This window comes from Trachemys scripta, chromosome 10 (assembly GCF_013100865.1).
Source record: "Trachemys scripta elegans isolate TJP31775 chromosome 10, CAS_Tse_1.0, whole genome shotgun sequence".
Lineage (NCBI taxonomy): Eukaryota > Metazoa > Chordata > Testudines > Emydidae > Trachemys > Trachemys scripta.
The window spans coordinates 19,307,205-19,332,727 of record NC_048307.1 but is presented as its reverse complement, the minus strand read 5'-3'; the positions used below and the strand labels follow the sequence as shown (position 1 = coordinate 19,332,727).

Sequence of the window (25,523 nt, the reverse complement as noted above, 5' to 3'; positions counted from 1 at the left end):
CACTGTAGGAATACAGATATGCCCTTTGAAAGCTCAGTTTCTGACAGCTGGCTGCTTATCTGCTCTGAGACAAAGCAACCATTAGTGTGGAATGGGGTGTGTGTGTGTGTGAGAGAGAGGGAGGGGGAGGTCTGCTGCTGTCTGAACTTACAAGACAGCATGCTGACATGCTCTCAGCCCCCCAAAAACCCACTCTCCCCCCCCACGTACACAAAAACACCCCCCTTTCCCCCCCCCCCTTTTTTCTCTCTTCCTCCCCCCCCCCCATTTGAAAAGCTCCCAATGCCGCTCCAAATGCCACAAACGTGGCCATGCCAGTGCACTTGAAGCTGTCAGTGTGGACAGACTGCAGCACTTTCCCTACTGTGCTCTATGAAGGCTGGTTTTAACTCAAAGTGCTCAAAGTACAATCTGCAACTGTAGCCATGCACTTAGTCTTGCTGCCAGCACCACCATCTTATCAGTCTAGGAAAGTTCAGACAGGAATTGCTTTCCAGTGAGTTGGTATTGTATGCATAGGCTTTATGGGGGAATCAACCATCAGAAGGAAGAGTTCAACACTCCATTCTGAATGGAAATACAGGACACTTCTGAGGAAATGCTTGACCCTTACTTTTCCAAACCTTATGCAGTTCCAGGTTTGATTAGTAGTTAGTTTTTCAGTGGGTCCATCTGAATGTTGGGTACCTGGTGCCAGTTTTGTTTCTTGCAAGAGTGCTTTTTCCTTAAATTGTGTGTGTTTGTTTTTTTTATTGAGGCCTTTTGTGCCTGTGAAAGGAGCTATTACTTGGCCCCAAGACCTGTTGTTTCAGTCTCCGCCTGCATATTGTGCTTGGTATAGTACAGACTTGGGACAGTATTATTTGAAACCATAGAGCTAAAAATGTAAAATCTTTTAAAACAAATTAAAGCTTAGATTTTGGAGAAATTGGTGGTAGACTTGTTAAAAATCAATATATAAGAAGTACTTATCTGCTACTTTGCTGGGACTTTGACATTTTATTAAAATAATACAATAAAAACAAAACAAGCAGCCATCTCTGGAAAAATTGCTGCAAAATTCAATACTCAATGCAACCCAAGAAGTGAGGTTCCACACTAGACTTCCTTCTCCTGTGAACAGTGGGTCCCTTCCGCCCCTAATTTTTCCTATGGGACAATAATTTCAATTTGCAAACCACTTGCCGACAGCTTCAGTCAGAGCATTGCAAGCTATGAAGTTGCTGTTTTTATGAAGTAGTAATTCAACATGCATGTGGAGCTCTTTGTTATGCTAACAAGAAAAAAGTTTTCTCTTGAAAAATAGATGCATCAAGTGTCATTAGATGGGGTGAAAAATAAGAGTGGTTAATCTTTGGTGGTACCCACATGTGACTTGTTTTTGAGTAGCTACTGCCTCATTCCTTTTCTGAATCCAGCAGTAGAAATGCTATTTTGTCATATTTTACCACTATTACTCACTTGATTTGTCTTTAACTTCAGTTTATTCCACTAAGTTTTCTTTTTCTGCTACACTTTTCCTGACTTCCTTAGAGTCTTGATTTGCACTAAGGATGTGAAACTATGAAACTGACATGGACTGCAGGAGGTATAGATATTGTTTTTATTGCCCAACTAACCTAAATGTGTTGAATTTAAATCAGCTGCTTGCTTCCTTTTCATCCTCTTCCCCACTACTAAATTCTTATGCTGTATTCCTCCTATCCTCGCACCCAAGCCTTTAGCTGGCAGAAAAACTATTGCAGCACTTATTCACCCTCAAACCACAGTGATGATCTAGTATTAGTGAGGAAACAGACTAGACTTACTGCCCCGGATTAACCTCCCAAGGACCGGATGTACCCAGTGACATTATGGAGCTTTCCTTTTGCTCAGCTTGTTAAAACTGGCCTCTGGATTAAGGGCTTTCCTGATTTTTGTGGCTGGGAAAAGCCTTCAGGAGTGAAGAAAAAACAAATTGTGTTTTCCTTGTTTCACAAATGTCTAAAGTATTAAGATTTTCCCATAATCCAGTATGCTTAGTTACACTTGTCTGCTTAGTTCCTCATTTTCCTGACTCCTCTGTGCCTTTTGCCCTATCTTTTTATAAATCTTTTATTTTGCCTGCCTTGTATTTTCTTTCTCAACCAAACTGATTACAAGGGTCTTTTTGTAGCCATATCAGCGTTGGATAATTCTCTGTGAAAATACTTTCATTTTCTCCCTCACTGTGGGCATGACGTCAATGGGAGTCTACGGGCTTTGAATCCAGCCTTAGAAAATGCATTGCTATTACAGCTGATAACTTCTAACAGTCGTCTAGCTCTTTTCTGAACCTTCTTGCCTTGCCTACACCTTTCTTGTTTACGCCTTTGCTTGACTCTTACCAACTGTATTTATCTCTGTGGCGTTTCCTTGTGTGATGTTTTGGGGATCACCCAACCAGTAAGGGGTTCTGTCTCTGCCTGCCATGTAACCGTAGGGGCCTTTTACTGTGCAGCTTTAGTTCAGAACCCTGACACCAGTAGCCTGTCCACAAGTGCAAGGTCTCACCCTGGCTTCCACCAGCCCGGTGACACCGACAGTCCCTCCGTTCAGAGTCTCCCCAAATCAGTCTCCCCAGATTGTTAGTTACCAGACAATTTGAACATTTCCCCTCTGGCTCGTCACCCCCGAAAGCATGAAACCAGCCCCACAGACACCAGCTTACTTTATCGTGCACACTCCGCTCAGTTTGCACACCAGAGACTGCTTGGGATATAAATAAACAAAAGGTTTATTTAATAGCAAAATCCGATTCAAAGGTAGAATAGTAAGGAAAATAAACATAAAGATGCAACCTTAGGCTTTACATCTCTATACTGGAGAAAATCCCTTTTCTAATACAAGTTACCGATTGCCGTGGAACAGTTTTCCAGCATAACCCCCATCCTAGAGGAGAGAGAGCGCTTCAGAGGCAGCCCCCACCAAGTCACTGTCCCTCAATTTCTGGATGAAGACCTCAGTTTCAAGCTCGTCTCTCCTTTTTTTTTTTTTTTTTTTTTTTTTAAGTTGGTCTCTCTCTGATGGTGACTCATGCTTTTTCAGAATGGGAAATTTTAACTATCCTATCTGTCTTTTTCCACTAACTCTAATGGCCCATGATTTGTCTACACCTGGTTTGTAGGATGCTAGGTGCTTGGAACTAGTCTCGTCTGGTTGGGGAGGCAGTCTGTCCTGCTTGACTGCATCACAAGTTCTGAGCACAGTTTTATGTATACACAAACACATATATTAATAATCAGTGTGTATACAACTCATAATGACCATCAAGTTCAGAACATTACAATTTAATAAAAGACCTTACTTGATATATTTTTATATTAGAATAATACAGTACACGATCAGTTGGTTTAGCTCAGGGGTTCTCAAACGGGGGGTCAGGACCCATCGGGGGGTTGCAAGGTTATTACATTGGGGGGGTTGCGAGCTGTCAGCCTCCACCCCAAACCCCGCTTTGCCTCCAGCATTTATAATGATGTTAAATATATAAAAAGGTGTTTTTAATTTATAAGGGGTGGGGGTTGCACTCAGAGGCTTTGCTATGTGAAAGGGGTCACCAGTACAAAAGTTTGAAAACTACTGGTTTAGCTGCTTATTTTTTGGTGGGTGCACCCCTCTGTTCTCCCCTTGGAGTCTCTGGGCTCTGATTGTCATACCTTGTATCCTTTTGCAAGGTATTTTGAGGTACTGCTATATGAAAGACACATGAATATGTGTAAGTCAGTTGAACTAAAAGTTACATGCATATTTTCAGGATAACCTCCTGCCAGTTTATACATCAATAATGCATAGAGCACTTCTCTCTGTTCAGTGACATGGAAACAGTACAATGATTGGCTGCTAAGAAACCACTTTCCTGGTATGTTTTGTGGCAGGAGAAAGGTCAGATGTGTACAGATTATACCTTTCTCCTTTTTTGTCCCTCCACGTCATATATTTGAGTATTTGGTTTCAGAAATTGTGTCACTGAGGCATGAAATAGATGTCAGTGCCAGTTGTACATACTTAATCCTTAATTATATAATTAATTCATGTAAATGTAATTTACATACTTAATCCTTAATTAAACATACCCTTAATTGAAGTAGTTTATGTATGACACCTGCACAGAGAGCACTTCTAGAATTGAAGGGGTTTTCAGTAAAACACGTATTTTACGGACTAATTGGGGACTGAAGAGTTCATAAAATAAACATCTCAAAATGACAATAAGCATGATGTGTAAGTGGCAGTCTAGTGCACTGCATCACTTTATTCTTGTCCTTTAAACCACTGCAAAGCGACTTCCAATACACAGAAGGCTTAAGAATGTGAAGGGATGTTGACTTGTTGTTCATCGGCATCACATAATGAAAGTGGTAGGTTTTATTTTTCCCCACTGGGAAAATGGTTTGTATAACTGATCACGTATGAGGTTGATGTTCGTAAAATCAGGTACTGCTGTAATTGTATCAACTATTGTAAGGTCTGTAAATTGCTATCCAGTTTAATGCTTCTCTTGACTATTGTATGGGGAAGAGTGAAATTGAAATCTTTAAAGCAGGAAATGATTGTGTAGTGGCGAAATGTAAGCGTGACTAAGCTGAAAATCCCAATGGTATGGAGTGTAGTTGTAGCCATGTTGGTCCCAGGATATTAAAAAGACAAGGTGGGTGAGGTAATCTCTCTTATTGGACCAGTGTCTGTTGGTGAGAGAGAAACTTTTAAGCCACAGAGACCTGAAGAGCTCTGTGTGGCTTGAAAGCTTGTGTCTCTCTCCAACACACATTGGTCCAATAAAAGATATAATCCAGATGGGGTCTTTCAGGGATAAGGAAATGTATAAGCATGCTAGCTCAATGACTTTCACGTATAGCAACTGCATTCTCATTATAACTTCTGCAGAATCATCAAAGGAGTTGTTTGACCCAGCGGTTCAGGGAGATCTCTTAACACACATACACGCACTGGAAATATAATTAGGGATTCAGGTTTTCCAGTTTTGAGATTTTACTTCTTGTCAAAACAACGAGGAGTGTGCCACAAGGACTCCTAGTATTTTTTGCTGATACAGACTAATACCGCTACCATTCTGATACTTATTGTCAGTGCCTGTTCTTTTCACTACTTCTAGGAAAATCTGTGTTTTTGTTTATGTATTTGCATTGAGTGAGTATTTGATCAGAAACCTTTTATTTCACTGCTAACAAGATATAGTTTAAAAAAAAAAAGCCTCATTTTGTTACTTGTATCCTATAGTCCTGCTGTGTGACAGCCAAACATATCACTTACTATGTGTAACCAAGAACTGAACTCTGAATAAAACAAAATCTTGCAGGCTCTGACTTACAGCAGACAACATGAAAAGGGTACAAATGTTGAATGTCTTTTAAAAGAGCCTTGCTTCCTTCTGCTCTCTCCCTCCAGCTCCATGCTTGGTTTGTTGTTGTGGTGTTGTGGTATTTTTTTAAACACTAGTTCCTGAAGAATTAGGATAATTGTTTCCAGTTTAAACTGGAATGCCTCTATGCTTCATAGGTCCCCTCCTTCCCCCCTCCCATAGAACACTTCCTGGAGGAGTTGAAAGTTCATAAAACAGCAATATAATATATGGCACGGCACTTAAAATGATAGAGACTAGAACACTGTCAACCTGATATCTAGCTAATCTAAAAAAGATGAACTAAAAATATTTCCAAGGTTACATCAGCCTCTGATTTCCTTCTGCCAACTTTTGTGACACTGCAACCACGTTTTCTTATCTTTCAAAATGTATTTATAAATTACTGTCTCTCTGCGAGAGACCGGCGTGGATAGGGAAGAATTTCAAGGTGGTAGTGTGGGCTGTTGGATAGAGGCCTGGGATTCAAGAGGGCTGAACTCTGTTCCCAGCTTTGCCAGTAGATTGCTTGGTGGCCTTGGGCAGGTCACTTCACCTCCCTGTGCCTCAGTTTCCACATACTTTACAAAGGAGGTAAAGTGCTTTGAAATCTACAGATAAAATGCTATGAGTTATTATTGAATGAGACTATAGTTACTTTCTACACAATGCTGTAAAATGTTGAAGTCAACAGAAAAAAATAGAAGTATTTTTTCTCTAAACTTAGTTATAACTATCTTAAATGTTGTAGTAATTTTTTAAAAAAAATTCAGATGTGTGAAATATTGACTGTGGTCCTTAAAACACTAGAGGGTAAGTGTCTTTAACTGTAGCATACTATGCTTTACTTTTGACATAAGCATTTTGTCCTGCTGTATCATTCTGTATATGAAGAAAATTAATTTTCTAAACAGGAAGTAACTGGTCTCTTCAAATATTTGAAGAGAAACTATCTGCTGCTGAATTACATCCTATTTTCAGTTTTATAATGCTACTATAGCTATTTACTTTACTATCCCAATACTTGATTTTGTTCATAATTATAGTCTCATCTTGGTAGTGATAATCATGTATGATTTCCTGCATTGTAATCTCCTTTTCCTTAATTCAAACTAATGAGTTCTCCTGGGATAGGATTTCCTTTGGTAGTGAGTATGTGTCACTGTATATAGCTTTGTGACCAGTAATGGAAATGGTGATTATACTTCAATTACTCTGATGGTCAGTATTCCTTTGGCTTCTGGACATGATAGCTTTAGATTAGACTCTGTTTATGCACCATGGTCAGAGCATAGGAAAAGTAACATCAAAGCGCACAACAGAACTTTTAGTACACTGTAGCGGCCACATAATGTCCACCTGAGACATTACTACATGGCAAGCTAGCACGCTGTCGATTTAACACCCTGGCTTGGGTCCCATGTGGACAAGCTCTTAGATACATAAAGTTTGATCCTCCTCCTGTTTAGAAGTTGTCAGCTTCATAGAGGGAGCAGGAATCTGGCCAAAGGGAAAGGCTCTTCCCCCTTAGTTGTACAGATCATCTTGGTGAATACTCAAGGATTGAGAGAGTTTTCATGCTATTAAGTGGTGCCCCGTGAAGCTGCTTTACAGCAGCATTTTCAAGATTTCTTATTTAATCTTGGATTTTTAATCTTTACATATCTTTTTCACACTAAATATTAAATAATATTTCTGAAACAGGTGTAATGGGGACAGGAAACTGCTGCATTTTTCTGCAGAGATACTTTTAAAATAACTAGTTAGTGAAGTTAAAGGTCTCAGTATGGCCAGTTGAGTGAGAAGATTGCTGTGGTAGCTGTTGTGAAACCAGCACAGAGAACAATGACCTGTGTTGTGTTTTTTTGTGTTTTGTTTTTGTTTTGTTTTTTGGAGCGGTTTTTTGAAAGCAGTTTCGTGAGCAATGTGAGGTGAAGCCAAACTTTTTAAATATTCTCTAGTCCTGAGCCATTTGATCTTAATCTTTAAACCAGATTTAGATTAACAGTCCAGTAAGAATAAGACTCCTCAGGCACAAGTGGGTGGTGGGCATTTTGCTTTTTCATTCACTACTTATCCATTTTGTTTCCTCAGGATTGGAACCTGACCTGGCACACAGAAAATCCAGATTTCACTAAGTGCTTTCAGAACACCATCCTTGTCTGGGTGCCTTGCATTTACCTGTGGGTTTGCTTCCCAATATACTTCCTGTACCTCCGTCGTCATGACAGGGGCTATATCCAAATGTCGCATCTCAACAAAGCCAAAACAGTAAGTGACTTTTACTTCAGAGTCTGTGCCATGTATTTGGATTTTTTGGTTTTATTTTCAGATTTGTACCAAATTGGCTTTTTGTTTTTAAATGGTTTAACTCTATGAAACGTTTGTATTGGGATGGGATCCATGCATACAATTCACCTGAATTTAATTTCCAAGTCTTATGCTGTCATGTCAGTGGGCTGCCTGAGAATAAGTTTGTCAGGTCTAAAAAAGCGCATATCCTTCAAGGTCCTTGCGTGTGTGCTGATACATATTACTGGCCCTTGGATACAGCCCCTACAGCGTGCCTGGTGCCCTGAAGTTGGGAAGTACCACATTGTGTTGGCCAACTTGATCCTGAAGCTTCAACCCTAGAAATGAAAGGATTTTATTAAACTAATCAGGTTTTTGACCATCTCTTAAAGCATATAAAATAGTCTGTCTTTTTAGAGTAATTATAGACATCTCGTTCCATTTCTCTCGACCAACTGACGTTTAACAATCTGTTAACAGAGTTTGTTCCTTTGTAAAACAAGCAAGAGCCTTTGAGAGGAGTTGATTCATTAATGTGTATTTTTGAGGATTTCTGCCCTGTTTATAAACCTTCAATTTAAGAGTTTCTTCCCAGTCTAAGTTGATATACGCCAGTCTTTGCTTCATAAAATGTTAGCGTGTGATATGACATTTAGAATAAATCTGAACTATATAACACAGTAATCTAAAATTCTCTCTTTTAATTGGGAACCTACAGAGAGAGAGTATCTTTTTACCTCATGTATTATGTATGTAGTATACGGTTGGACTAATTTTAATTGCCTAATAGGACTACACACATAGGGCAATTGCATTGGACTGTGTATGCATTAATTTGTTGTACCAAAAGACATTTTGTTACACGTGGTAAGGGTTCACTTTCAATATTTATTCGTACTTTTATGTTCCAGGCCTTGGGCTTACTATTGTGGATAATCTGCTGGGCAGATCTTTTCTACTCTTTCTGGGAAAGAAGTCAAAATATTTTCCGACCTCCAGTTTTTGTCATTAGCCCTACAGTTTTGGGCATAACAATGGTAAGTATAAATCATTCTACTCAGAGTCCTTCTGTGATGCAAAATCACGACCACTAATCTAGCTTTCTCAACTGTACATATTGCCTTTTTTGCAGCTGCTTAGCATTTTTATTCCATTAGGTACAATCCTCATTTACAGATTTCACTTGATGCTGAACTGAAATGCTGATTTTTGATTTATGTAAAGCAAACTTTGTGCTTAAAACTGCGTATCAGCATGTTGAGAAGCATACAGGCTAGTTCTAAGGCATCTACACTTTCTTGGAGGTTAGAGATTCCATTTACTCATGCACATGCTTGAGAACTTGATTTAATTCTGCGGACCAGTAACTCTAAATAGAAGTTCTTAAAACCATAAAATATAGTCAAGAGAGTTGCCAACATTACTAAATTTTAAAAACAAAACTTCAAATTGTTATGGGTATTTGTAATAGACCCTTGAGTTCTCTGGGTCTGAGTGAAATACATGTGTTTATACTCACTCTTGACGCAGTGATGGAAAGTGTTTAAAAGTTAGTTTTCTGTGCACTAGGTGCTAGATGTCCCAGACTGCCTGCCTGCTGGGAAGTGCAGGTACTATCCTGTTAGCTTTTCTTAAAAGCTGACTGCATTGTGCTTCCTCAGGAAAACCTCTCTTTAGTAATCAGCAAGTTGATTTTTTTTTTTCTTTTCTTCAGCCCAGGTTAAGAGTAATACAAATTAAAAACCCAGTTAAAACAACACACTTGAAAAGAATAACCCAGGCCCATACCTGACCATAATTACATGCAAGATTAATGATGTGACTAAAATGGGAAGCCCTGGACCCATTGTAAACATGCTTTATGCCATGCGAGGGCTACATAAGTTTCCTAAAGTGTACAAAAGTTCCTCTAAACAGAGTGTGGAAATGGAAAAAACAAACATAAATCATATTGGTTAGTGTAACTTTATTTTAACAAGTATGAAAGATGATTATTTAAAGATGAACTCTTGCTAAGTCAGCTTTCAAGCGCTTAGCCTTGGGAAATCCCTTGGAAAGGTTAAAATATCTTCATAATTAGACATGGCTGTGTATGTTGATTTGTGACGCTTTTTTTCCCTTTGGAGGCTTTGAACATATTTTGTTTGGTGCTCTGCTTTTCCCCTCTCTGTATTGTTTTTTTTTAAACTGACGCCCTTTGGAGTAGGAACTAGCTTTTAGTTATGTTTGTACAGGGCCAAAGACATTAAGACATAGTTGGAACTTCTGGATGATACTGGAATAGAAACACTAATTCATGGTTTGGGATAGCCATGCTTGTGCTTTGTATATTGCGTTTGCTTTGTGTATCATTTTATTTCTTAACCTTTATGAACATAACCTGCTTATGCTATCTTTTTATCTGTCTGTAGTTGCTCGCCACATTTTTAATACAATATGAGCGAATGAAAGGAGTCCAGTCTTCAGGCGTAATGTTGATTTTCTGGTTTACTGCACTGTTGTGTGCCACAATAATTTTCAGGTCCAAAATACTGCACGCCTTAAACCTGGTAAGTGATTACTTTTCAATTAAGGTGAGTTAAGTGCTGCAATAGCAGTGGCTACTTGTTTAATTTAACCTGTAGTGCCCATCAGTGCTGCTTAAGATACTGAGCGAGTTGATGATCCATTAAGTGTACCTTCATTCCTGAGCTTTTAAGGGCCATTAAGTCATGCTTGTTTTACTTTTTATTTAGTTTTCCATGTTTGAAATTAATCAAAGGTTTGATGGTCTTTTATAAATGTTGGCAAGGAAGTTTAAAAGCAAAACAGTTTTACTGGAACGTCTAGAAACATTCATAACCTATTTGAATAGAATGAATGAGTGTACGGTTACATCTGAAACAATTCAGGCTAAAGTTTAGTTCTTTTTCCTGTTGATTATACAGGGGATTTCCTGAAGCACTTGCTTTGATGGTAGCTCTGTTTTATACGCCCATTTAGTCAAAGTGTTCCCTTGTATGGTTAGAATATTTTAGATCTCGCTGGGGTTGGGTTTTTAATAATAAGTTACCCTTGTCTAATTCATTAAATTGTAGCGCTGGCTGAAAATGGAATGTAACTTTCTTGAAAAAGTTCCTCAACTTTGTGAGGTTTTTTGAAAACTTTTGACTGGCTCCTATTAAATTGGTATTGGGTTTAGTAGTGGCTTTGTGCTTTCTTCAGCCTAAGTTGTCTCTACTTTCTTTGGGAGTGTTGGATTGAGCTGTGCTGTGCATAAGCATAGAAAGAGGAAGCTCTGGTGTCTGAACACAACATGGTGTAGTGGACTAATTTTTAATCCTGGCTCTGACACTTACTTCCTCTGTGGACTTGGCCAAATCACTTACTACTATTCCATGAAACCCCTTGTGATTTGATCCTGGCTTTAAACTGAAGTGAATTGCACTGGTGCAAGTCATGGCTTAAACACCACATCTGTACTAGGGAATTGTACGTGTGGCTACACCAGTGGCTGAAAACTCCAGTGTAGACAAGGCCTTAAAAGAAAGCGTGAGATGCTCAGGAACTCTTTTTGTGGTGTCCTCAGATGAACCTGGTGCAAAAAAGCTCCCTTTTTCTCCTCTCTCCTCCACAAAGATAAAACTGTTTCTCCTGTAATGTTTTGCATAGACGTGGAGAGACAAGGTGGATGAGATAATATCTTTTATTGGCCCATCTGCCGTTGGTGAGAGAGAGGCAAACTTTTGAGCTTTACACAGGTCACCTGAAGAAGAGCTCTGTATAAGCTTGAAAGTGTCTGTCTGTCTCTCTCTTTTCTTCCTCTCTTTCCCCCCCCCCCCCCCCCCCCCCCCCACAAAAGTTGGGCCTGTAAAAGATATTACCTCACCCACCGTGTCCCTCTAATATCCTGGGACCGACATGACTATAACAGAGCATTGCATAGAGATGGCCAGACGTTCTGTTTTGTCCAGGCGACTCCTAGAATGTTGTCAGCAATGCATTTAGCCTAGAATGCCCAATACTCTCCTAAGGAATGCTTGCTGCTTTGTGGCTCAGTTTGACCAGCAGCACAGAACCCACGTTTTGCTTGGTTGATAAGAATATTTACTTGCTCTGGTGCTTAGATGCTTATTTCCGAATAAAGGCATTTGGTACACGGTCACTTGTACATTAAGCAGTTGCTTTACATCTTCTAACCAGAATATCAAATCTTTTTTTAGGGTGCTGAAGTTGATGTATTTCGTTACGTTACCTTCTACAGCTACTTCGTCCTGGTGCTAATACAGCTTATACTGTCCTGCTTCCCAGAACGACCGCCTCTGTTTTCTGAAACCGTTAATGATCCTGTAAGTTTCAGTAATGTTTTTACCCAGGAGGAATAGACTGGAATATAAAGTGTCCTACCTGTAATACTGTTTACAGTGAGTCATTGGGCCTGATTCTGGAAAATGTTGAATAATTCAATTCCCATTGAATTAAACTGCAGTAGAAGGCACTTGCAGTTCACTATTGAGTTGATTTGAGAGTGAGGGCATTTGGCACGGTGCAGGATTAGGTCCACAACATGCAAAGATTAGATGGATTTTGTAAACAATGTCAACAGTTTAAGAGACAGGCTGGTGGTGGTGATGGCTAAATGGGAGGAGATTGCTTTAGCTATCCTGGAACATGGATGGTAGAGGTAATATTTTTTTCTGGTAGGCACCGGGTTTGATTCTAAGAAATACTGCCCCACCCCCACTCTACTTCTTCCCTGCCTCTTTCTTCCCCCTCCCTCCCAGTGCCTCCTGGCATGCAGGAGGCACTGGGAGGGAGAGGGAGGAGTTGATCTTTGGGGCTGGCAGACCCCCTGGAGTAGTTTGAGAAACCCTGATATAGTAGCAAGTTATCCACCCATTGTAACAGTCCCTGGGTGCTTTATATAATTCATAATGCATCATCTGCTCTCACAGCCTAGAATGGTTTTGAATTTAATACTAAATATGAAAAAAATGTTTTAGGGCTATTAATTTCATCAATACTCAAATGTTTATATTGTGTTCTAGACTTCTCTCTACAAATCAAGTTCAGCACTTGATAGCAGGAGACCTTGTTAGCTGCCTAATGCAGAACTTCCACTTATAAGTTAGGCTAAGATTTTATCATGGATATTTTTAGTAAAAGTCAGACAGGTCACGGCTTCTGTGAATTTTTCTTTATTGCCCGTGATCTGTCTGTGACTTTTACTAAAAATATCCTTGATAAAATGGGAAGGGACTGGGCAGCAGCAAAATGGCTGGGAGCTCTGGGGCCCCCACAACCCCATGTGGGCTCAGAGCTCCGGGGTCCCCCTGCCAGCAGCAGCAAATGGGAGCTGCAGAGTCCCCCTACCCTTCCCCCAGGAGTGGAAGTGCTGCTGGAATCCCTCTTGCTTGCGCTCCTCCCCTTTCCCCGTGCGGTAGCTGGGGGCGGCAGAGGTCCCCCTGAGCGCCCCGCAGCCCACTGCCTCAGGTGGTGGGGGAACCTTACAGCTCCCTGTCACTGCGGGAGGCAGCAGGACCCTGCAGCTGCCAGAGCTGAAGTCACGGAGGTCTTTGGAAGTCACGGTGATGTCTGCAACCTCCGTGACAAAACCATGGTCTTACTTATAAGTAGACTGCAGAAATGCACAGAGAAAATCTAATACTTTCCGTATGCTTCCTTGAGTCAGTTTAAAACTGCCTTTTTTCCAGGAAGGCAGAGTGCTTCAATTGCTTGCAAGTAGCATTGTTTTTGATCTGGCAAAGTGCTAGAAATGTTGAATACTTGGGAACTGTCAAGTTCCTTATCCCTCCCCCAAATGCTGTCTATTTCATACATAAATATGCTATTTTATATTTCTGTCTGTGTGCTTCTTAACAGTATTAATTTTTTCTGTGTTAACTTCAATAGATCATTCCCTCTCCCCTCCCCCCAAAAAGGTCAGATGCTCAGTCATTTGAAAGGGAGAAGAAATGCAGATCTGTTTCATGCTACTTTGTTGTAACATTTTTAGAATTCAATTTAATGGAAAAGTTGAGTGAAACAAACATGAGACAAATATTAATCCTGAAAAAATTCAACTCCTGTATTTTTCACATCATCTCTGTAATGGTGACAGATGACTTCATAGGTGAAAGTGCATGAGCTGCTCTAATTTTATAATACACATATAATATAATTTTATAATTATGGTTATTGGTTACATGTGCCAGAGGAGTGGCCGACTGTGTGTTCTTGATATGCTGATACTTTTGTGTGTGTGTGTGGGGGGGGAATAAAGGGAGGGGAGTGTATAATCTCCTCTGGAATTTTGCACTGAATCCACAGTATTGCCTTTGAAATTCTTCCAAGATTCCTTTTTAACTTAATCCAACCACTGATACTTTTTTAAACTAGTTAAGGCTAATGTTACACTTAATATAAACTGATAGAAAACCCAAACTAGGAATCTGGTGCTGACTTTGTGATGAGTCAGAGAGTGGAGACCAGCATAACTCCAATTGTGATCTTTCTATTTGGAATTTGCATATGTGGTGTACAAGAAAACTTTCTTCATGGGTAACTTAATTTTCTCTGACCAGTTGCCCTCTTCCATTCCTCAGGCTTGGGCTTTTTTGGGGTGCAAAACCATGTTCTAATGTGGTTCTCATTCTAAGAAGCCAGCCCTTTTTTGTTTTCACAGACTTAATGAAAGTCTACTAGCTACTGGAGGGCTGTGTGTGTATGTAAGATCAGAATAGTTGACTTTAAAATGGCCATTCTCCAGTGACTGCCTTAGTTTGAAAGGAGTTGATGGGTTTCAGACCACATCACCCCAAATCACCATCACAAGCGGCATTGAGCAATACCCTTGCGGATAGTCTCAGAGACTAAACTCTCAGCCTTCTAAGGGCAAGTGGCTAGATGTTAGGATTCTGTGCTGCTGGCCAGTGCTGTATGTCTTGTTGATAAAGGCCTACAGTCTCTAGGGCAATCAGTTTTGGCACCTTTTGCAAATGCTGCAACTGCTTAAACATACACTTTCTCCTTGTTTTCAATGATATTTGCCTAATTTTTAAAATGTATTTTTAAAAATGGAATTTTGGTGCTTAGATGTCTCAATCATTCCATTGTAGGTTTTCCCTACAGTTCCACTCCATCACCAGACAGGCTATGTAATGCTTAGACAATCTTCTGCTAGTTACTGAGAAATAAAATATAAGATTCTGCTTGGTTATCTAGAGCAGGGGTTCTCAACCTTTTTCTTTCTGAGACACCCGCGCCCCCCCCCCCTCCCCAACATGCTATAAAAATTCCATGGCCCACCTGTGCTTACAACCACTATTTTTCTTCATATAAAAGCCAGGGCTAGTATTAGTAGGTAGCAAGCAGGGCAATTGCCTGGGACCCCATGTCCCGGGGGCCCCGTGAAGCTAAATTGCTCAGGCTTCAGCTTCAGCACCGGGTGGCAGTGCATCGGATCTTGCGCTTCAGCCCCATGCGGTGAGGCTTTGGTTTTCTGCCCTGGACCCGAGTGAGTCTAATGTTAGCCAGCCCTGCTTGGCAGCCCCCTGAAACATGCATGACCAAGAAAGGAGGACTTAGTGGTGCTGAGGAATTGTTATAATTTCAGAAGGATAAAAGTAGTATTTTTTTAATTGTTTCAATAGGTTTTATTTACATGGCTGACATTTTTCTCCTTTCCTTTCCTTTAGATTCCCTGCCCAGAGTCTAGTGCTTCGTTCCTTTCCAAAATTACATTCTGGTGGATTACAGGGTAAGAGAATAAGTCATTGTATAATGCAGCTGTCAAGTGTCAACCTATTGTGCTTTCAGAAGATACTTAAGGATATCCTGACCTGTGGAGAGTTTTACGATTGTTCAGTAGACACTTAACTACAGGAAACTGATAGGTGGATGATTACTTTTATTTTCTAATGACGGGTTTCTTCAGTCTCTTGAATTCTGCTGATGTTGCATATGTAGCCTCATAAACATGTATCATTAAATGATGCATTTTAATGTTTGATGCATAGGAGTGGTGGAGTGGAAACCAAACTTATAGTACCTGTGTCGTTGTGACTGTTAGAAGATGATAGACTAATCTTCTTTTAAAATTTTTTTCCTGGTTATCTGTAGTTGCTTCGTTTTATTTATCTTCAACTGTGCTTCCTTGTATTGTGATCAAATCCGCTATCTCAAGCTACATGGTATCACTGTTTGGATGGGAGAGCACTAAGGAATATGTAAACACTTAAAGCATTATAGGTGATTAAGCAGGTTATAACTTCTTTCTTAATCAGGACTTGGCCAGTGTCTCAGCATGGTCTTAGGTACAGGTTTTGCCTTTTAGGTAAGAGTAAAATGAAGGCTAATAAACATTCTATTGTTCAGTTTATAAAATGAGTTTTAATTGCATTGCTAAATTCCAAGTGGGATAATTTCATTCTGCTTCCTAAATTCTCCCTGTAGTTTCACTTAAGCACTATATTACTACTTATCTTAATTTTTTGTGCATTGTTAAATAAATTACTGCATCTCACTTCGCAGCTGGCTGCATTTTGGGGGTGGATCAACAGTTCTCTGTGTTTTGAAATTAGAAATACAGGGTATAACTTGTTTTGGCACTCTCTAAAGGATGCTGCTGATGATGATTCTTTCCAATATAGGTTGATGATTCAGGGATATCGGCGACCATTGGAAGCTAAAGACTTGTGGTCATTAAACAAAGAGGACACATCTGAGGAGGTAGTGCAAGGTTTGGCTAGATACTGGGAGAAGGAGTGTGCAAATACAAAGAAGTAAGTTCAGTTATGCTAACAGTTATTAATACAAAGTGGTAGCTAATATAGGAAACTTAGATGGCATTGGTCAAGATCCATTTTAGTCAGGAAACTTTTCTTGAATTCCATTTATGTCAAGAAAACTGAATATAAAGAGGAAACTATTTTATTTATAGGTAAAATAATACATGAGTGAAAGTAAAATAAGCTGTTAACACTGAGAAATAGTACTGAAGTACAACTGATTGATTACACAATCCATGCTTTTATCCAGTTGGTTAATTCCACTTGCTATGCATATTATTATGAATATGTTCCAGAAGTCCATGACAATTAAAGTATCATTATTTGGTTCTTACCCAGACAAATTTCCATAAGCTCATTAGACACTTTCTTGAATAAGGATTGAGTATGGACCTCCAGGATTTGCCCTTAGGTGCATAGACACTGAGGAGTAACCTTGTGAGTGTATGTGTCAGAGAAGAGGGTTTTTTGTTTGTTTTAAATTTAGATTTTTCTCAGCTTGCAAATGGACTACAACCTTTGCAGTCTTCTATTTTGTATAATTTTCAACCAATGTGCATTTTGTCTACAAATTTTTCTCATGCTTACGTCATCATGGCATACTGAAATGACTGGCCAGTGAAGGAAAAAACTTTAAATTCATATGTTGTTCTCAATTTAGTTAGGTGTATAGCAGGGGTGCTGGAACAGTTTGTATAGTGGGGGTGCTGAGAGCAATTGAACCAAACTGTAAACAATGGAAACCACTTCAAGCCGGGGGTGCAACAGCACCCCTGGTTCCAGCACTCATGATAGATAGTATACACAGAAACACAGTTTTACATACAGCCTGTTCTCAAATACTGGGAAATATGGTTTGGCATACCAGATTCATCAACTTAACTATGGTTTCGTTCTACTCATTAGGGATGATTTAGCATGATTCTTTCTTAGGTTGTAAACTCTTAAGAACAGGGACTGTGTCTACTAACTCCATTTGTACAGTGTTGAGCACAGTGGGACCTTAATATTGACTAGGATCTAGGGCTGCTACAGTAATATAAATAATAAACTCATGTTTGACTTTGCAACTCACATATAATTGTACACCTGAATATTCCATAGCTATAGGATGTGGTTTTTAGGAACATTTGTCCCAAGGAAAAAAAAAACTAGGCTTCTGAAATGCTGCTCAGTTAACCAAAGGCTAGTAGCTTCTGATAAACAGATCCCTCCATAATGTTGTGAAACACTGGCTTACCAGTCCCAAAAGTGGCTGGTAAACTACCATCTCTGATGCAGGGACATTTGGAGCTACTGAAAGGAATGATGGCAAATATTATGATGACTGCAAATCCCTGTGGTGGTGAGTATCTAAGGGCTTGTCTACATTACCCGCTGGATCTATGGGCAGCGATCAATTCAGCGGGGGTCGATTTATCGCGTCTAGTTTAGACATGATAAATCGACTGCCAGTGTAGAGTAGGCCTAAGGCTATGTCTACACTCATTATGACGTGTAGAGTACGTGCGCTACATGCATAGTTACATGCTGCAATGGAAAGGCTCCAGCTGTGGGGAGCTGCCACCAGCTGTGGGGAGCTGCCAGAGCCTTTCCCTGCTGTCTCTCCTGCCAGAGCCTTTCTCCACTGCTGGAGTCGTTCACTGCAGTGGGAAAGGCTCCAGCAACAGGACATTACGCTGCTAGAAAATAAAATGTTAGACATGGGAGGTATGGCTTGGGCAAGTAGATAGTCTGTGTAGGCTATATACCCTGGGATTCAGCTTTGTGGGGTACCCATCTAAGCTGCACCTCATTGACTACATTGCTATTTAAACCTGCGATAGCTGGGCGCGCAGTGTTTGTACTCTGGATGTCACAGTAAGTGTAGACATACCCTAAGCTACTTTTTCTTGGCAACTGGAGTAGACTTCTCATATTAAGACTCTGCATTCTTATGTTCAATTTTACAAAAGAGTCACTGTCATTAATTTTAAATAGTTGTCAGTGTGATTCAGTAGAATGTCCTAACTATTTAAAGAAATGTTTCTTTTTTATTATTATTATTGTAGGCAAGCCATAAAAATGGTGTATTCACCCAAAAAGCAAATGAAATCAAGCAACTCAAATGGCGATGTGACAGAAGAAGTTGAAGCTTTGATTGTAAAACCATCTCAAAGGAACTCTGCACCTTCTCTGTTGAAAGTGTTGTATAAAACCTTTGGACCGTACTTCCTCATGAGCTTCCTGTTTAAAGCCGGTCATGATCTTATGATGTTTTCTGGCCCGGAAATCTTAAAGTAAGACTTCCTTTAATGCTTTCTTCAGTTCCTCTGTTTATACAAAGTACCTAGGTAGATCTCTTTGATTCCTTCTCGCTAATATCAGACTACTCTTCCTTTAGCTGCGACAGCTGACAAGTTGCTTTCTTTTGCACTAGAGTTTCTATGCAAATGACTTTGCTTCACTGGTTTCCAATTTGGGATCTAGCATTCCAATTCCCTTCTGATGCTCTGAGAGTGACCTTTAACACTAGGAAGGTCAGACAATGGAAGTTCAGATGCAGCAGGAAACTTGCTTCATCTAAGCTAATGTTAATCTGTGACAGTTCATGGGATCACAGAGGGGGTCTAAAGGCTCCTGAAGCAAAAAGTAACGCTTAAAATCAGTAGGTGAAGCAGTGGAAGGGTGAGGGGAAAAGGTGTGCTGGTTTAATGCAAGGGAAGTGGAACACTAAGTGGAAATGATGTACCTTTAGTTTGGATGGTGGTGAAACAATTCTGTGGCAGTAGCTCTGAGTCGGTGCAGAGCCTATGCAATGTATTCTACTCATTTTCTTTTTGAGATAGCCATGTGCCTTACTAGTGATCACTTCTGTCAGTACATCCAAGAAGACCTATATTAGAAGTGTCTGAGAAAGTTTGGTAGTTCAATCTTCCAGATTATAGCTAGGGACACTTGGGAATGGGACCCGTGCTGGTGGGATAGGAAGACGGTGTGTGGTGGGGGAATTCGGGGGACCTCTCAGTTACAAAGTCTGGGTAAAAATCTTGTGACTTGACTGAGGCCACATTCTAGTGTTTCTGAGTGTTTGCTATTGCCAGTTTGGTTCGTCTGTTGGGATATCATGTGACCGATATGTCTGGAATAATCTAGTCATTGTTTGGAAATTTTGATAAGCTCTGACAATGTGCATTAACCTTGCCAAATTCTCTCTTCGCAGGTTGTTAATTAACTTTGTGAATGATAAAGATGCCCCAAATTGGCAAGGCTATCTGTACACAGGGCTTCTGTTTGCATGTGCCTGTCTGCAGACTCTGATCCTCCACCAGTACTTCCATATTTGCTTTGTTACTGGAATGAGGCTTAAAACAGCTGTCATTGGTGCAGTCTATCGCAAGGTATGCATGTTTGAAATGTTGCATCATCACCTGAGTAATGGCACCTCTGAAAATTGGGGCGGGGGAGCTGCAATAAAATCTTAGTGATGAACTTGAGTAAATTACATAATTTTAACTAGTTGGTATGCTTTGCCCAGGCTGGTATCTAATGGTAAACAGAATGTAAGAGACCTTCTTCAGCCCACAGCTGTAAATTAAAGATACTTTCAGTTAAGAAGCTGCTTTTATTGATCATGTACAACAAAACCCCAACCTATTTCACATCTTACCTTGGAATGGGAACTAAACTTCCATCTGCACAGAAATGGGACAGACGTCAGTAAAATGAGAGGATTATTAGCAACCAAGCAGGCACCAGTCTGCACAACCTCAGCCTGAAACAACTTGGAACTATTTAAAAAATAGACTTTAGACTAGCTGCTCTGCAGGAGGCGAGGCAGGAAAACATATGAAGCCAGCACTCAACCCGGACACTAAAACCAAACAAACCCCAAACAAAAACAACTTGCTCATGTTTTTAACCCTTGGTTAATTTAACCCTGATTAAAACTGTGTATTCAGTATACAGTGCTTTTTAGGCATGCAGGAAAAAAGCAATACTGTACGTAAGAGAAGCATTGCCTGTGACCACAAATTAAACTCCAGAAAAAGCTGTTCATGCTGCAGTATGAAATAAAGGCAAATTGTGAAGCTGTTTTGCCTACTATAGACAGTATCTTCCTTTTTATCTACACACAGGCATTGGTTATCACAAATTCTGCAAGAAAGACGTCTACTGTTGGGGAGATTGTAAATCTAATGTCTGTGGATGCTCAGAGGTTCATGGACTTGGCTACGTATATAAACATGATTTGGTCTGCGCCTCTGCAAGTTATATTAGCATTGTATTTATTATGGCAGGTAATTATGTCATGCTTCTTGTTTTCCTGTTTAATTATGGTAGGTGAATGCAACTAGTGGCCAGGTGTTTTCCTCTGAAGTTCAAAACTATAGATAGCTAATGTCAGACCATTGGAGAGTATAGAACATGCGAGAGTGAGAATCTGCATGGAGAACCATTTAGGGCAGTATGCTGCCGCTGTGATGGAAGAGAGGAGGTAGAGGGCTCTCAATTGCAAATCTAGCCAAAGCCTCCTCAAGTACCATGCTGGGACAAAGGCTTCTCTTACCCATTCCCTGTGTAGAAAGTGAGTGTCCTGTCAACAGCCCTTCCTCCACTTAGCAGTCTTGGGCCCCAGTGGCTGGCCAGCTAAGCAGCCCTTTCATGGGTCATGTGAATTTGGGCATCCTGTGCTTCTAGAGCACCCAGTTAGCTGTTGGGACTCTGCTTACGCTGTGTCATTTGGTGGAGAAGTGGGCAGATGAAGGATCTCTTTGATTCATCATCCCAGTACCCATCATGCTGGGATAATGCCTGCTCTTTCTAGTCCAGGTACTTATCAGAAGGGCAGCCCCGGTTCTGCTTACAGCCAGGAAGTTAAGGCAGAATCTTAGAAACTCACCCCCCTGTATTCTACTTTTAAAGAATAGCACCAACAAAAAGTTGAGAGGCATGTCGGGAAGGACTTGCATTTTAGCTTTGAAGAAGCAAAGATCATAATTATCTGCATATGTCTTTAGTCAAAAAAGGAGGGAGGAAAGGGATAGAAAAATTATATATACACATGGGTTTACGCTACATAGAATGCTTTGATATAAGATCTTTAAAGGTGTATGCTAACATTTTCTAAATAGTGTGTGTGTGTATAAATGTGGTTTGTTTGTTTTTTGTTGTTTTTTTCCCCCCCTCTTAGAATTTAGGTCCTTCTGTCCTAGCAGGTGTGGCAGTCATGATACTTTTGGTTCCAGTAAATGCTGTGATGGCAATGAAGACAAAAACATATCAGGTATGACACTTCATGTTTGTTTGTATGTGTATATGCTTTAAGACATGTTACTATTTTACTGTTCTGTGTGACCCATTCAATTCATGAAAGTTTTATGCTTACTATTCAAATTCTTGTCCTGTGTGCCAGGGTGTTTTTTATAATGGGCATGTGCTGCCTGACAGTAGCCTTCCCACCAGTGACTAGCAAAGCTAATGCACAAAACTCTTCCAAAATAAAAATGCACCAGTGTCCTGCAATGTTGCGTTGCAGTGTAGCTTTTTTAAGTCACATGTAAAATGCAGTAACTTCCAATACAGTGGTAAGGTACCTTTCTCCAACTCAACAGAATGCCTGAGATGATAGATAAAATGCGTGCTGTTAAGTGTTTAAACTGGCTTTTAGCTGACTCTTCTAAGAAATGTGTACACCAGAGTGTTTGAATCAAGTGTATTACTGAATTTGGGACACGACTGGAATGCTGTTAAGCTTAACTTTGGGATGCTTGTAGACTACTCTTCTTATGTTAATGTCAGTCTGTTAACAAACCTCTTACAATACCCACAAAACTCCTTGACTCTCAGTTTTGGTTTTCAAACTAATCAGGTCAAAGAATACAAATCCATTTGATTATGTTCATTTTTTTTTTCTGTGAACTATAGTTGAAAATTTAAGTCCAGAATACGAAATAGCTGAGATTTCCCAGGTATCAGAGTCTGATTACTGTGGGTAAATGTTGACCCTTAATGGGGACCATTGCATTGAATCATATGACCCTGCTGCCACCCAAATAAAGTGAAACTCCTTTGAATTTTGCACTTGCATAGTGCGTTCATCCAAGCCTCTTCAAGTGCCCCATTCCACTGATGAAGCTTCCCCACATTCCTTTGAGGAACAGTAGGTAGGTATTTTCCCCATTCTATAGATGTCCTTTATAATGAAGGTAATACCTGTATAATGTACTTATAAATAAGGTACAGATGTGATATGTGACTGGCCCAAGGTGACATAGTATGAGTCAGTGGCAGAGCTGAGATTAGAACTCGAAATTCCTGACTGTTCTATACTGATTCACACTCCATCCGTAAAACGGTACATCTTTTCAAAGGTTCTTTTCCTTAATTTGGAAAGGCCTCTAGGAGGAAGGAGGCTTCTGAAGTGAACATATAAGTGTAGCCTCATGGTGTAGTGGGGAGAAAAATGCTCAGAAGTTAAGTAGCAAGAAGGGAAGGTAGGTTTGTTCCTGCTGCTGACTGGAAGACATGAGCTATGAGCCAACAGGAGTGTGAACAGAATGAAAAGTGTGTGGGGTGGCCAAGGGCTAGATACAAATTGTATATCATTGGCGCTCAAAGGTATAATGGAGTTACTTTTTTAAACTGCATTTTGTACATAAATGCATAGACTTTTTAAGGCCAGTAGGGACCATCAAGTTCCTGAATTCTACAAAGATGTCTGACTTTATTTGTTTTAAATTGTTTTTGCCTTTCCTCAAAACCACCCCTAATTAGTTAAAACGTTTGTTTAATTCTGCAGTTCCGTATTTGTTGGTAAGGCGGCACTTTTGTTGTTCACTTGCATTTGTAAGTGGTCTTTCCCCATAATAATTTGCCAACACAAAATATACAGTTAAGAAACTTGTATGGGCTAAATCGGTTTATTCAAACGGCTTTGTACACATGCCAAGTATTGTGCTATGCTAATGACTTGTTTCTTTGTAATGGGATTTTAGGTAGCCCATATGAAGAGCAAAGACAACAGAATTAAGCTGATGAATGAAATTCTCAATGGGATTAAAGTGCTGAAACTTTATGCTTGGGAATTAGCCTTCAAAGAGAAAATATTGGGGATCAGACAGGAAGAGCTGAAAGTGCTTAAAAAGTCTGCTTACCTTGCAGCAGTGTCTACGTTCACTTGGGTGTGCGCTCCTTTTCTGGTAAGTAAAACAGGTTTGAAGTTGTGCTTTGCTGGGTGGTAGAAGCCCAAAGCAACAGTGAGAGCAAAGTCCTGCTTTCCTATTAGTTACTGTACTGGTCTTTCACTGTTCAGAGAACTCAGTCTTGTAACCAGAACTCTATCCACAGCAACATGCAGTTCAACAGTCAACTTTTCAGCACTTTTAGAAAAGGTATTTCTCTACACTTTTTTTTTTAAATGTTAACCTCCAAGTTAAACATTTCCCGACTTTAAGGCAGTGACTTGGTTAGTTCTTAGGCTTTCATTTTCACCAGTACTGCAATTGTTGTTGGAACTTAAAAGGAGTAAATAGTAATAATAGTAATTTGGTCACAAACTGGAACAAAATGCCCTCCAGGAGGTCATTATTATATATAGATTATCTAGGAAGCACCTCTTAGAACTTCCCTTTACATTAACATTTATACTTTGTAATTTTTCTGGAAAAAAATTACATTCTAGAAGTGCATGCTATACAGATTCCCAAATGAGAGCGTTAATCAAAAATGCCTCTTTTCTCCCACCCACACTGGTAAAGCTGATTTGGCGGGAGAGGGCTGTTCTTTAGCCTGGGATCATTCTAACTTTTAAAAAGGTTTTGTTCCACATTTTAAATATTGTCTCTGACTATTTATGGCTGGTTTGAATTTACACGGAAAAGGAAGAGAGGAGACAAATTGTGTTAAAATTGCTTGTGCCCCTAATAGAACAAAGGGCCATTGCTATCGTCATCTGGCAAAAGCAAACAAACCATGCCTACATTAGGGTAAAATATGTATGTTCCGTTTGAAGGTGTTTAAGTGTTCTTTCCACTCATGGATTCCTTCCCTCCAAGTGCTGTGCATGTTTACATGACATTGGTATGATAAAAGGCAGAAGAAGCAGCATCCTGCGTAGGAAATGTCAGAAGTATTCTTTAGTGAATCTTTTTCTAAAAGAAGGCTGAGATTGCTTTTTAAAAAGCCGATTTACTAGGTTCCTAAATACAGCTCCGCAGAAGGACTTTCCTTATTTCAGTTTAGCTCTGTTGAAGCCAAGATGATTGATTTCCATAGCCAATTCCCTAAACACCCGTGTGTTATGAATGTTTGTTTGTTTGTCAGTGGACCTGCTCGCATACAAGGCCTGGTCCCCACTAACTCCCCACTTCGGACTAAGGTACGCAAATTCAGCTACGTTAATAACGTAGCTGAATTCGAAGTACCTTAGTCCGAACTTACCGCGGGTCCAGATGCGGCAGGGAGGCTCCCCCGTCGATGCCGCGTACTCCTCTCGCTGAGCTGGAGTACCGGCGTCGACGGCGAGCACTTCCGGGATCGATTATCGCGTCTGGTTTAGACGCGATAAATCGATCCCAGAACATCGATTGCCTGCCGCCGGACCCTCCGGTAAGTGTAGACGTACCCCAGGTTAAAGGGAGAGGTATCCCCAAGCTTCTACAAGAGCAGGATTTGACTCTGAGGGAGGGGATATTTTATAACTTTCTCTTTCCCCAGTTTTTATCAGTCAGGATAACAACTTATGAAGAACTATAGCAAGCACAAAGGATTTTCAAATTGGGTCATTCCTTTCCCATGCACTCTCTTCCTTTTTGCCCTGCTTTGTAGCTCTTCTGACCAGGGCTTCTTATAAAATTGTTCAGTATCTGTTTCATGAAACTGCTCACGTCATTGTACCTTTTTGTGGCAGAGTGTGCTGATAAGTCTATTTTAATATAGATTCCAGTAACACAGGAACGTGCAAACTTTCTGCCTTTAAAGTTATTGTTTGAACCCTTCTTGGTTTTTCATTCTCTCTACAGGAGGGCTTTTTTCACTGTAGTAATCTGTCTGAATAAACGAACATGTAAACAAGCTACCTTACCGTGCACAGTTGAGTCAGC

The 25,523-nt window shown here is 40.1% G+C and overlaps 1 protein-coding gene across 3 annotated transcripts in view; it reads left to right on the top strand.

Annotated features, from left to right (window-relative positions):
* Positions 1–25,523, top strand: part of LOC117883493 (multidrug resistance-associated protein 1) — a 97,123-nt gene that overhangs the window by 32,914 nt on the left and 38,686 nt on the right. Inside the window, exons 1-12 of one of the 3 annotated variants that reach the window (XM_034782762.1) lie at positions 6,963–7,306; positions 7,475–7,651; positions 8,584–8,709; positions 10,084–10,221; positions 11,875–12,000; positions 15,349–15,410; positions 16,303–16,434; positions 18,492–18,719; positions 19,643–19,820; positions 20,559–20,720; positions 21,614–21,706; positions 23,418–23,621. In XM_034782762.1, coding sequence (XP_034638653.1) covers positions 7,226–7,306; positions 7,475–7,651; positions 8,584–8,709; positions 10,084–10,221; positions 11,875–12,000; positions 15,349–15,410; positions 16,303–16,434; positions 18,492–18,719; positions 19,643–19,820; positions 20,559–20,720; positions 21,614–21,706; positions 23,418–23,621 — 1,707 coding nt within the window. In that variant the 5' untranslated portion in view covers positions 6,963–7,225. Of the gene's footprint in view, positions 1–6,962; positions 7,312–7,474; positions 7,652–8,583; positions 8,710–10,083; positions 10,222–11,874; positions 12,001–15,348; positions 15,411–16,302; positions 16,435–18,491; positions 18,720–19,642; positions 19,821–20,558; positions 20,721–21,613; positions 21,707–23,417; positions 23,622–25,523 lie in introns of those variants that run through there. The other 2 variants (XM_034782764.1, XM_034782763.1) reach the window with 2 other exon arrangements.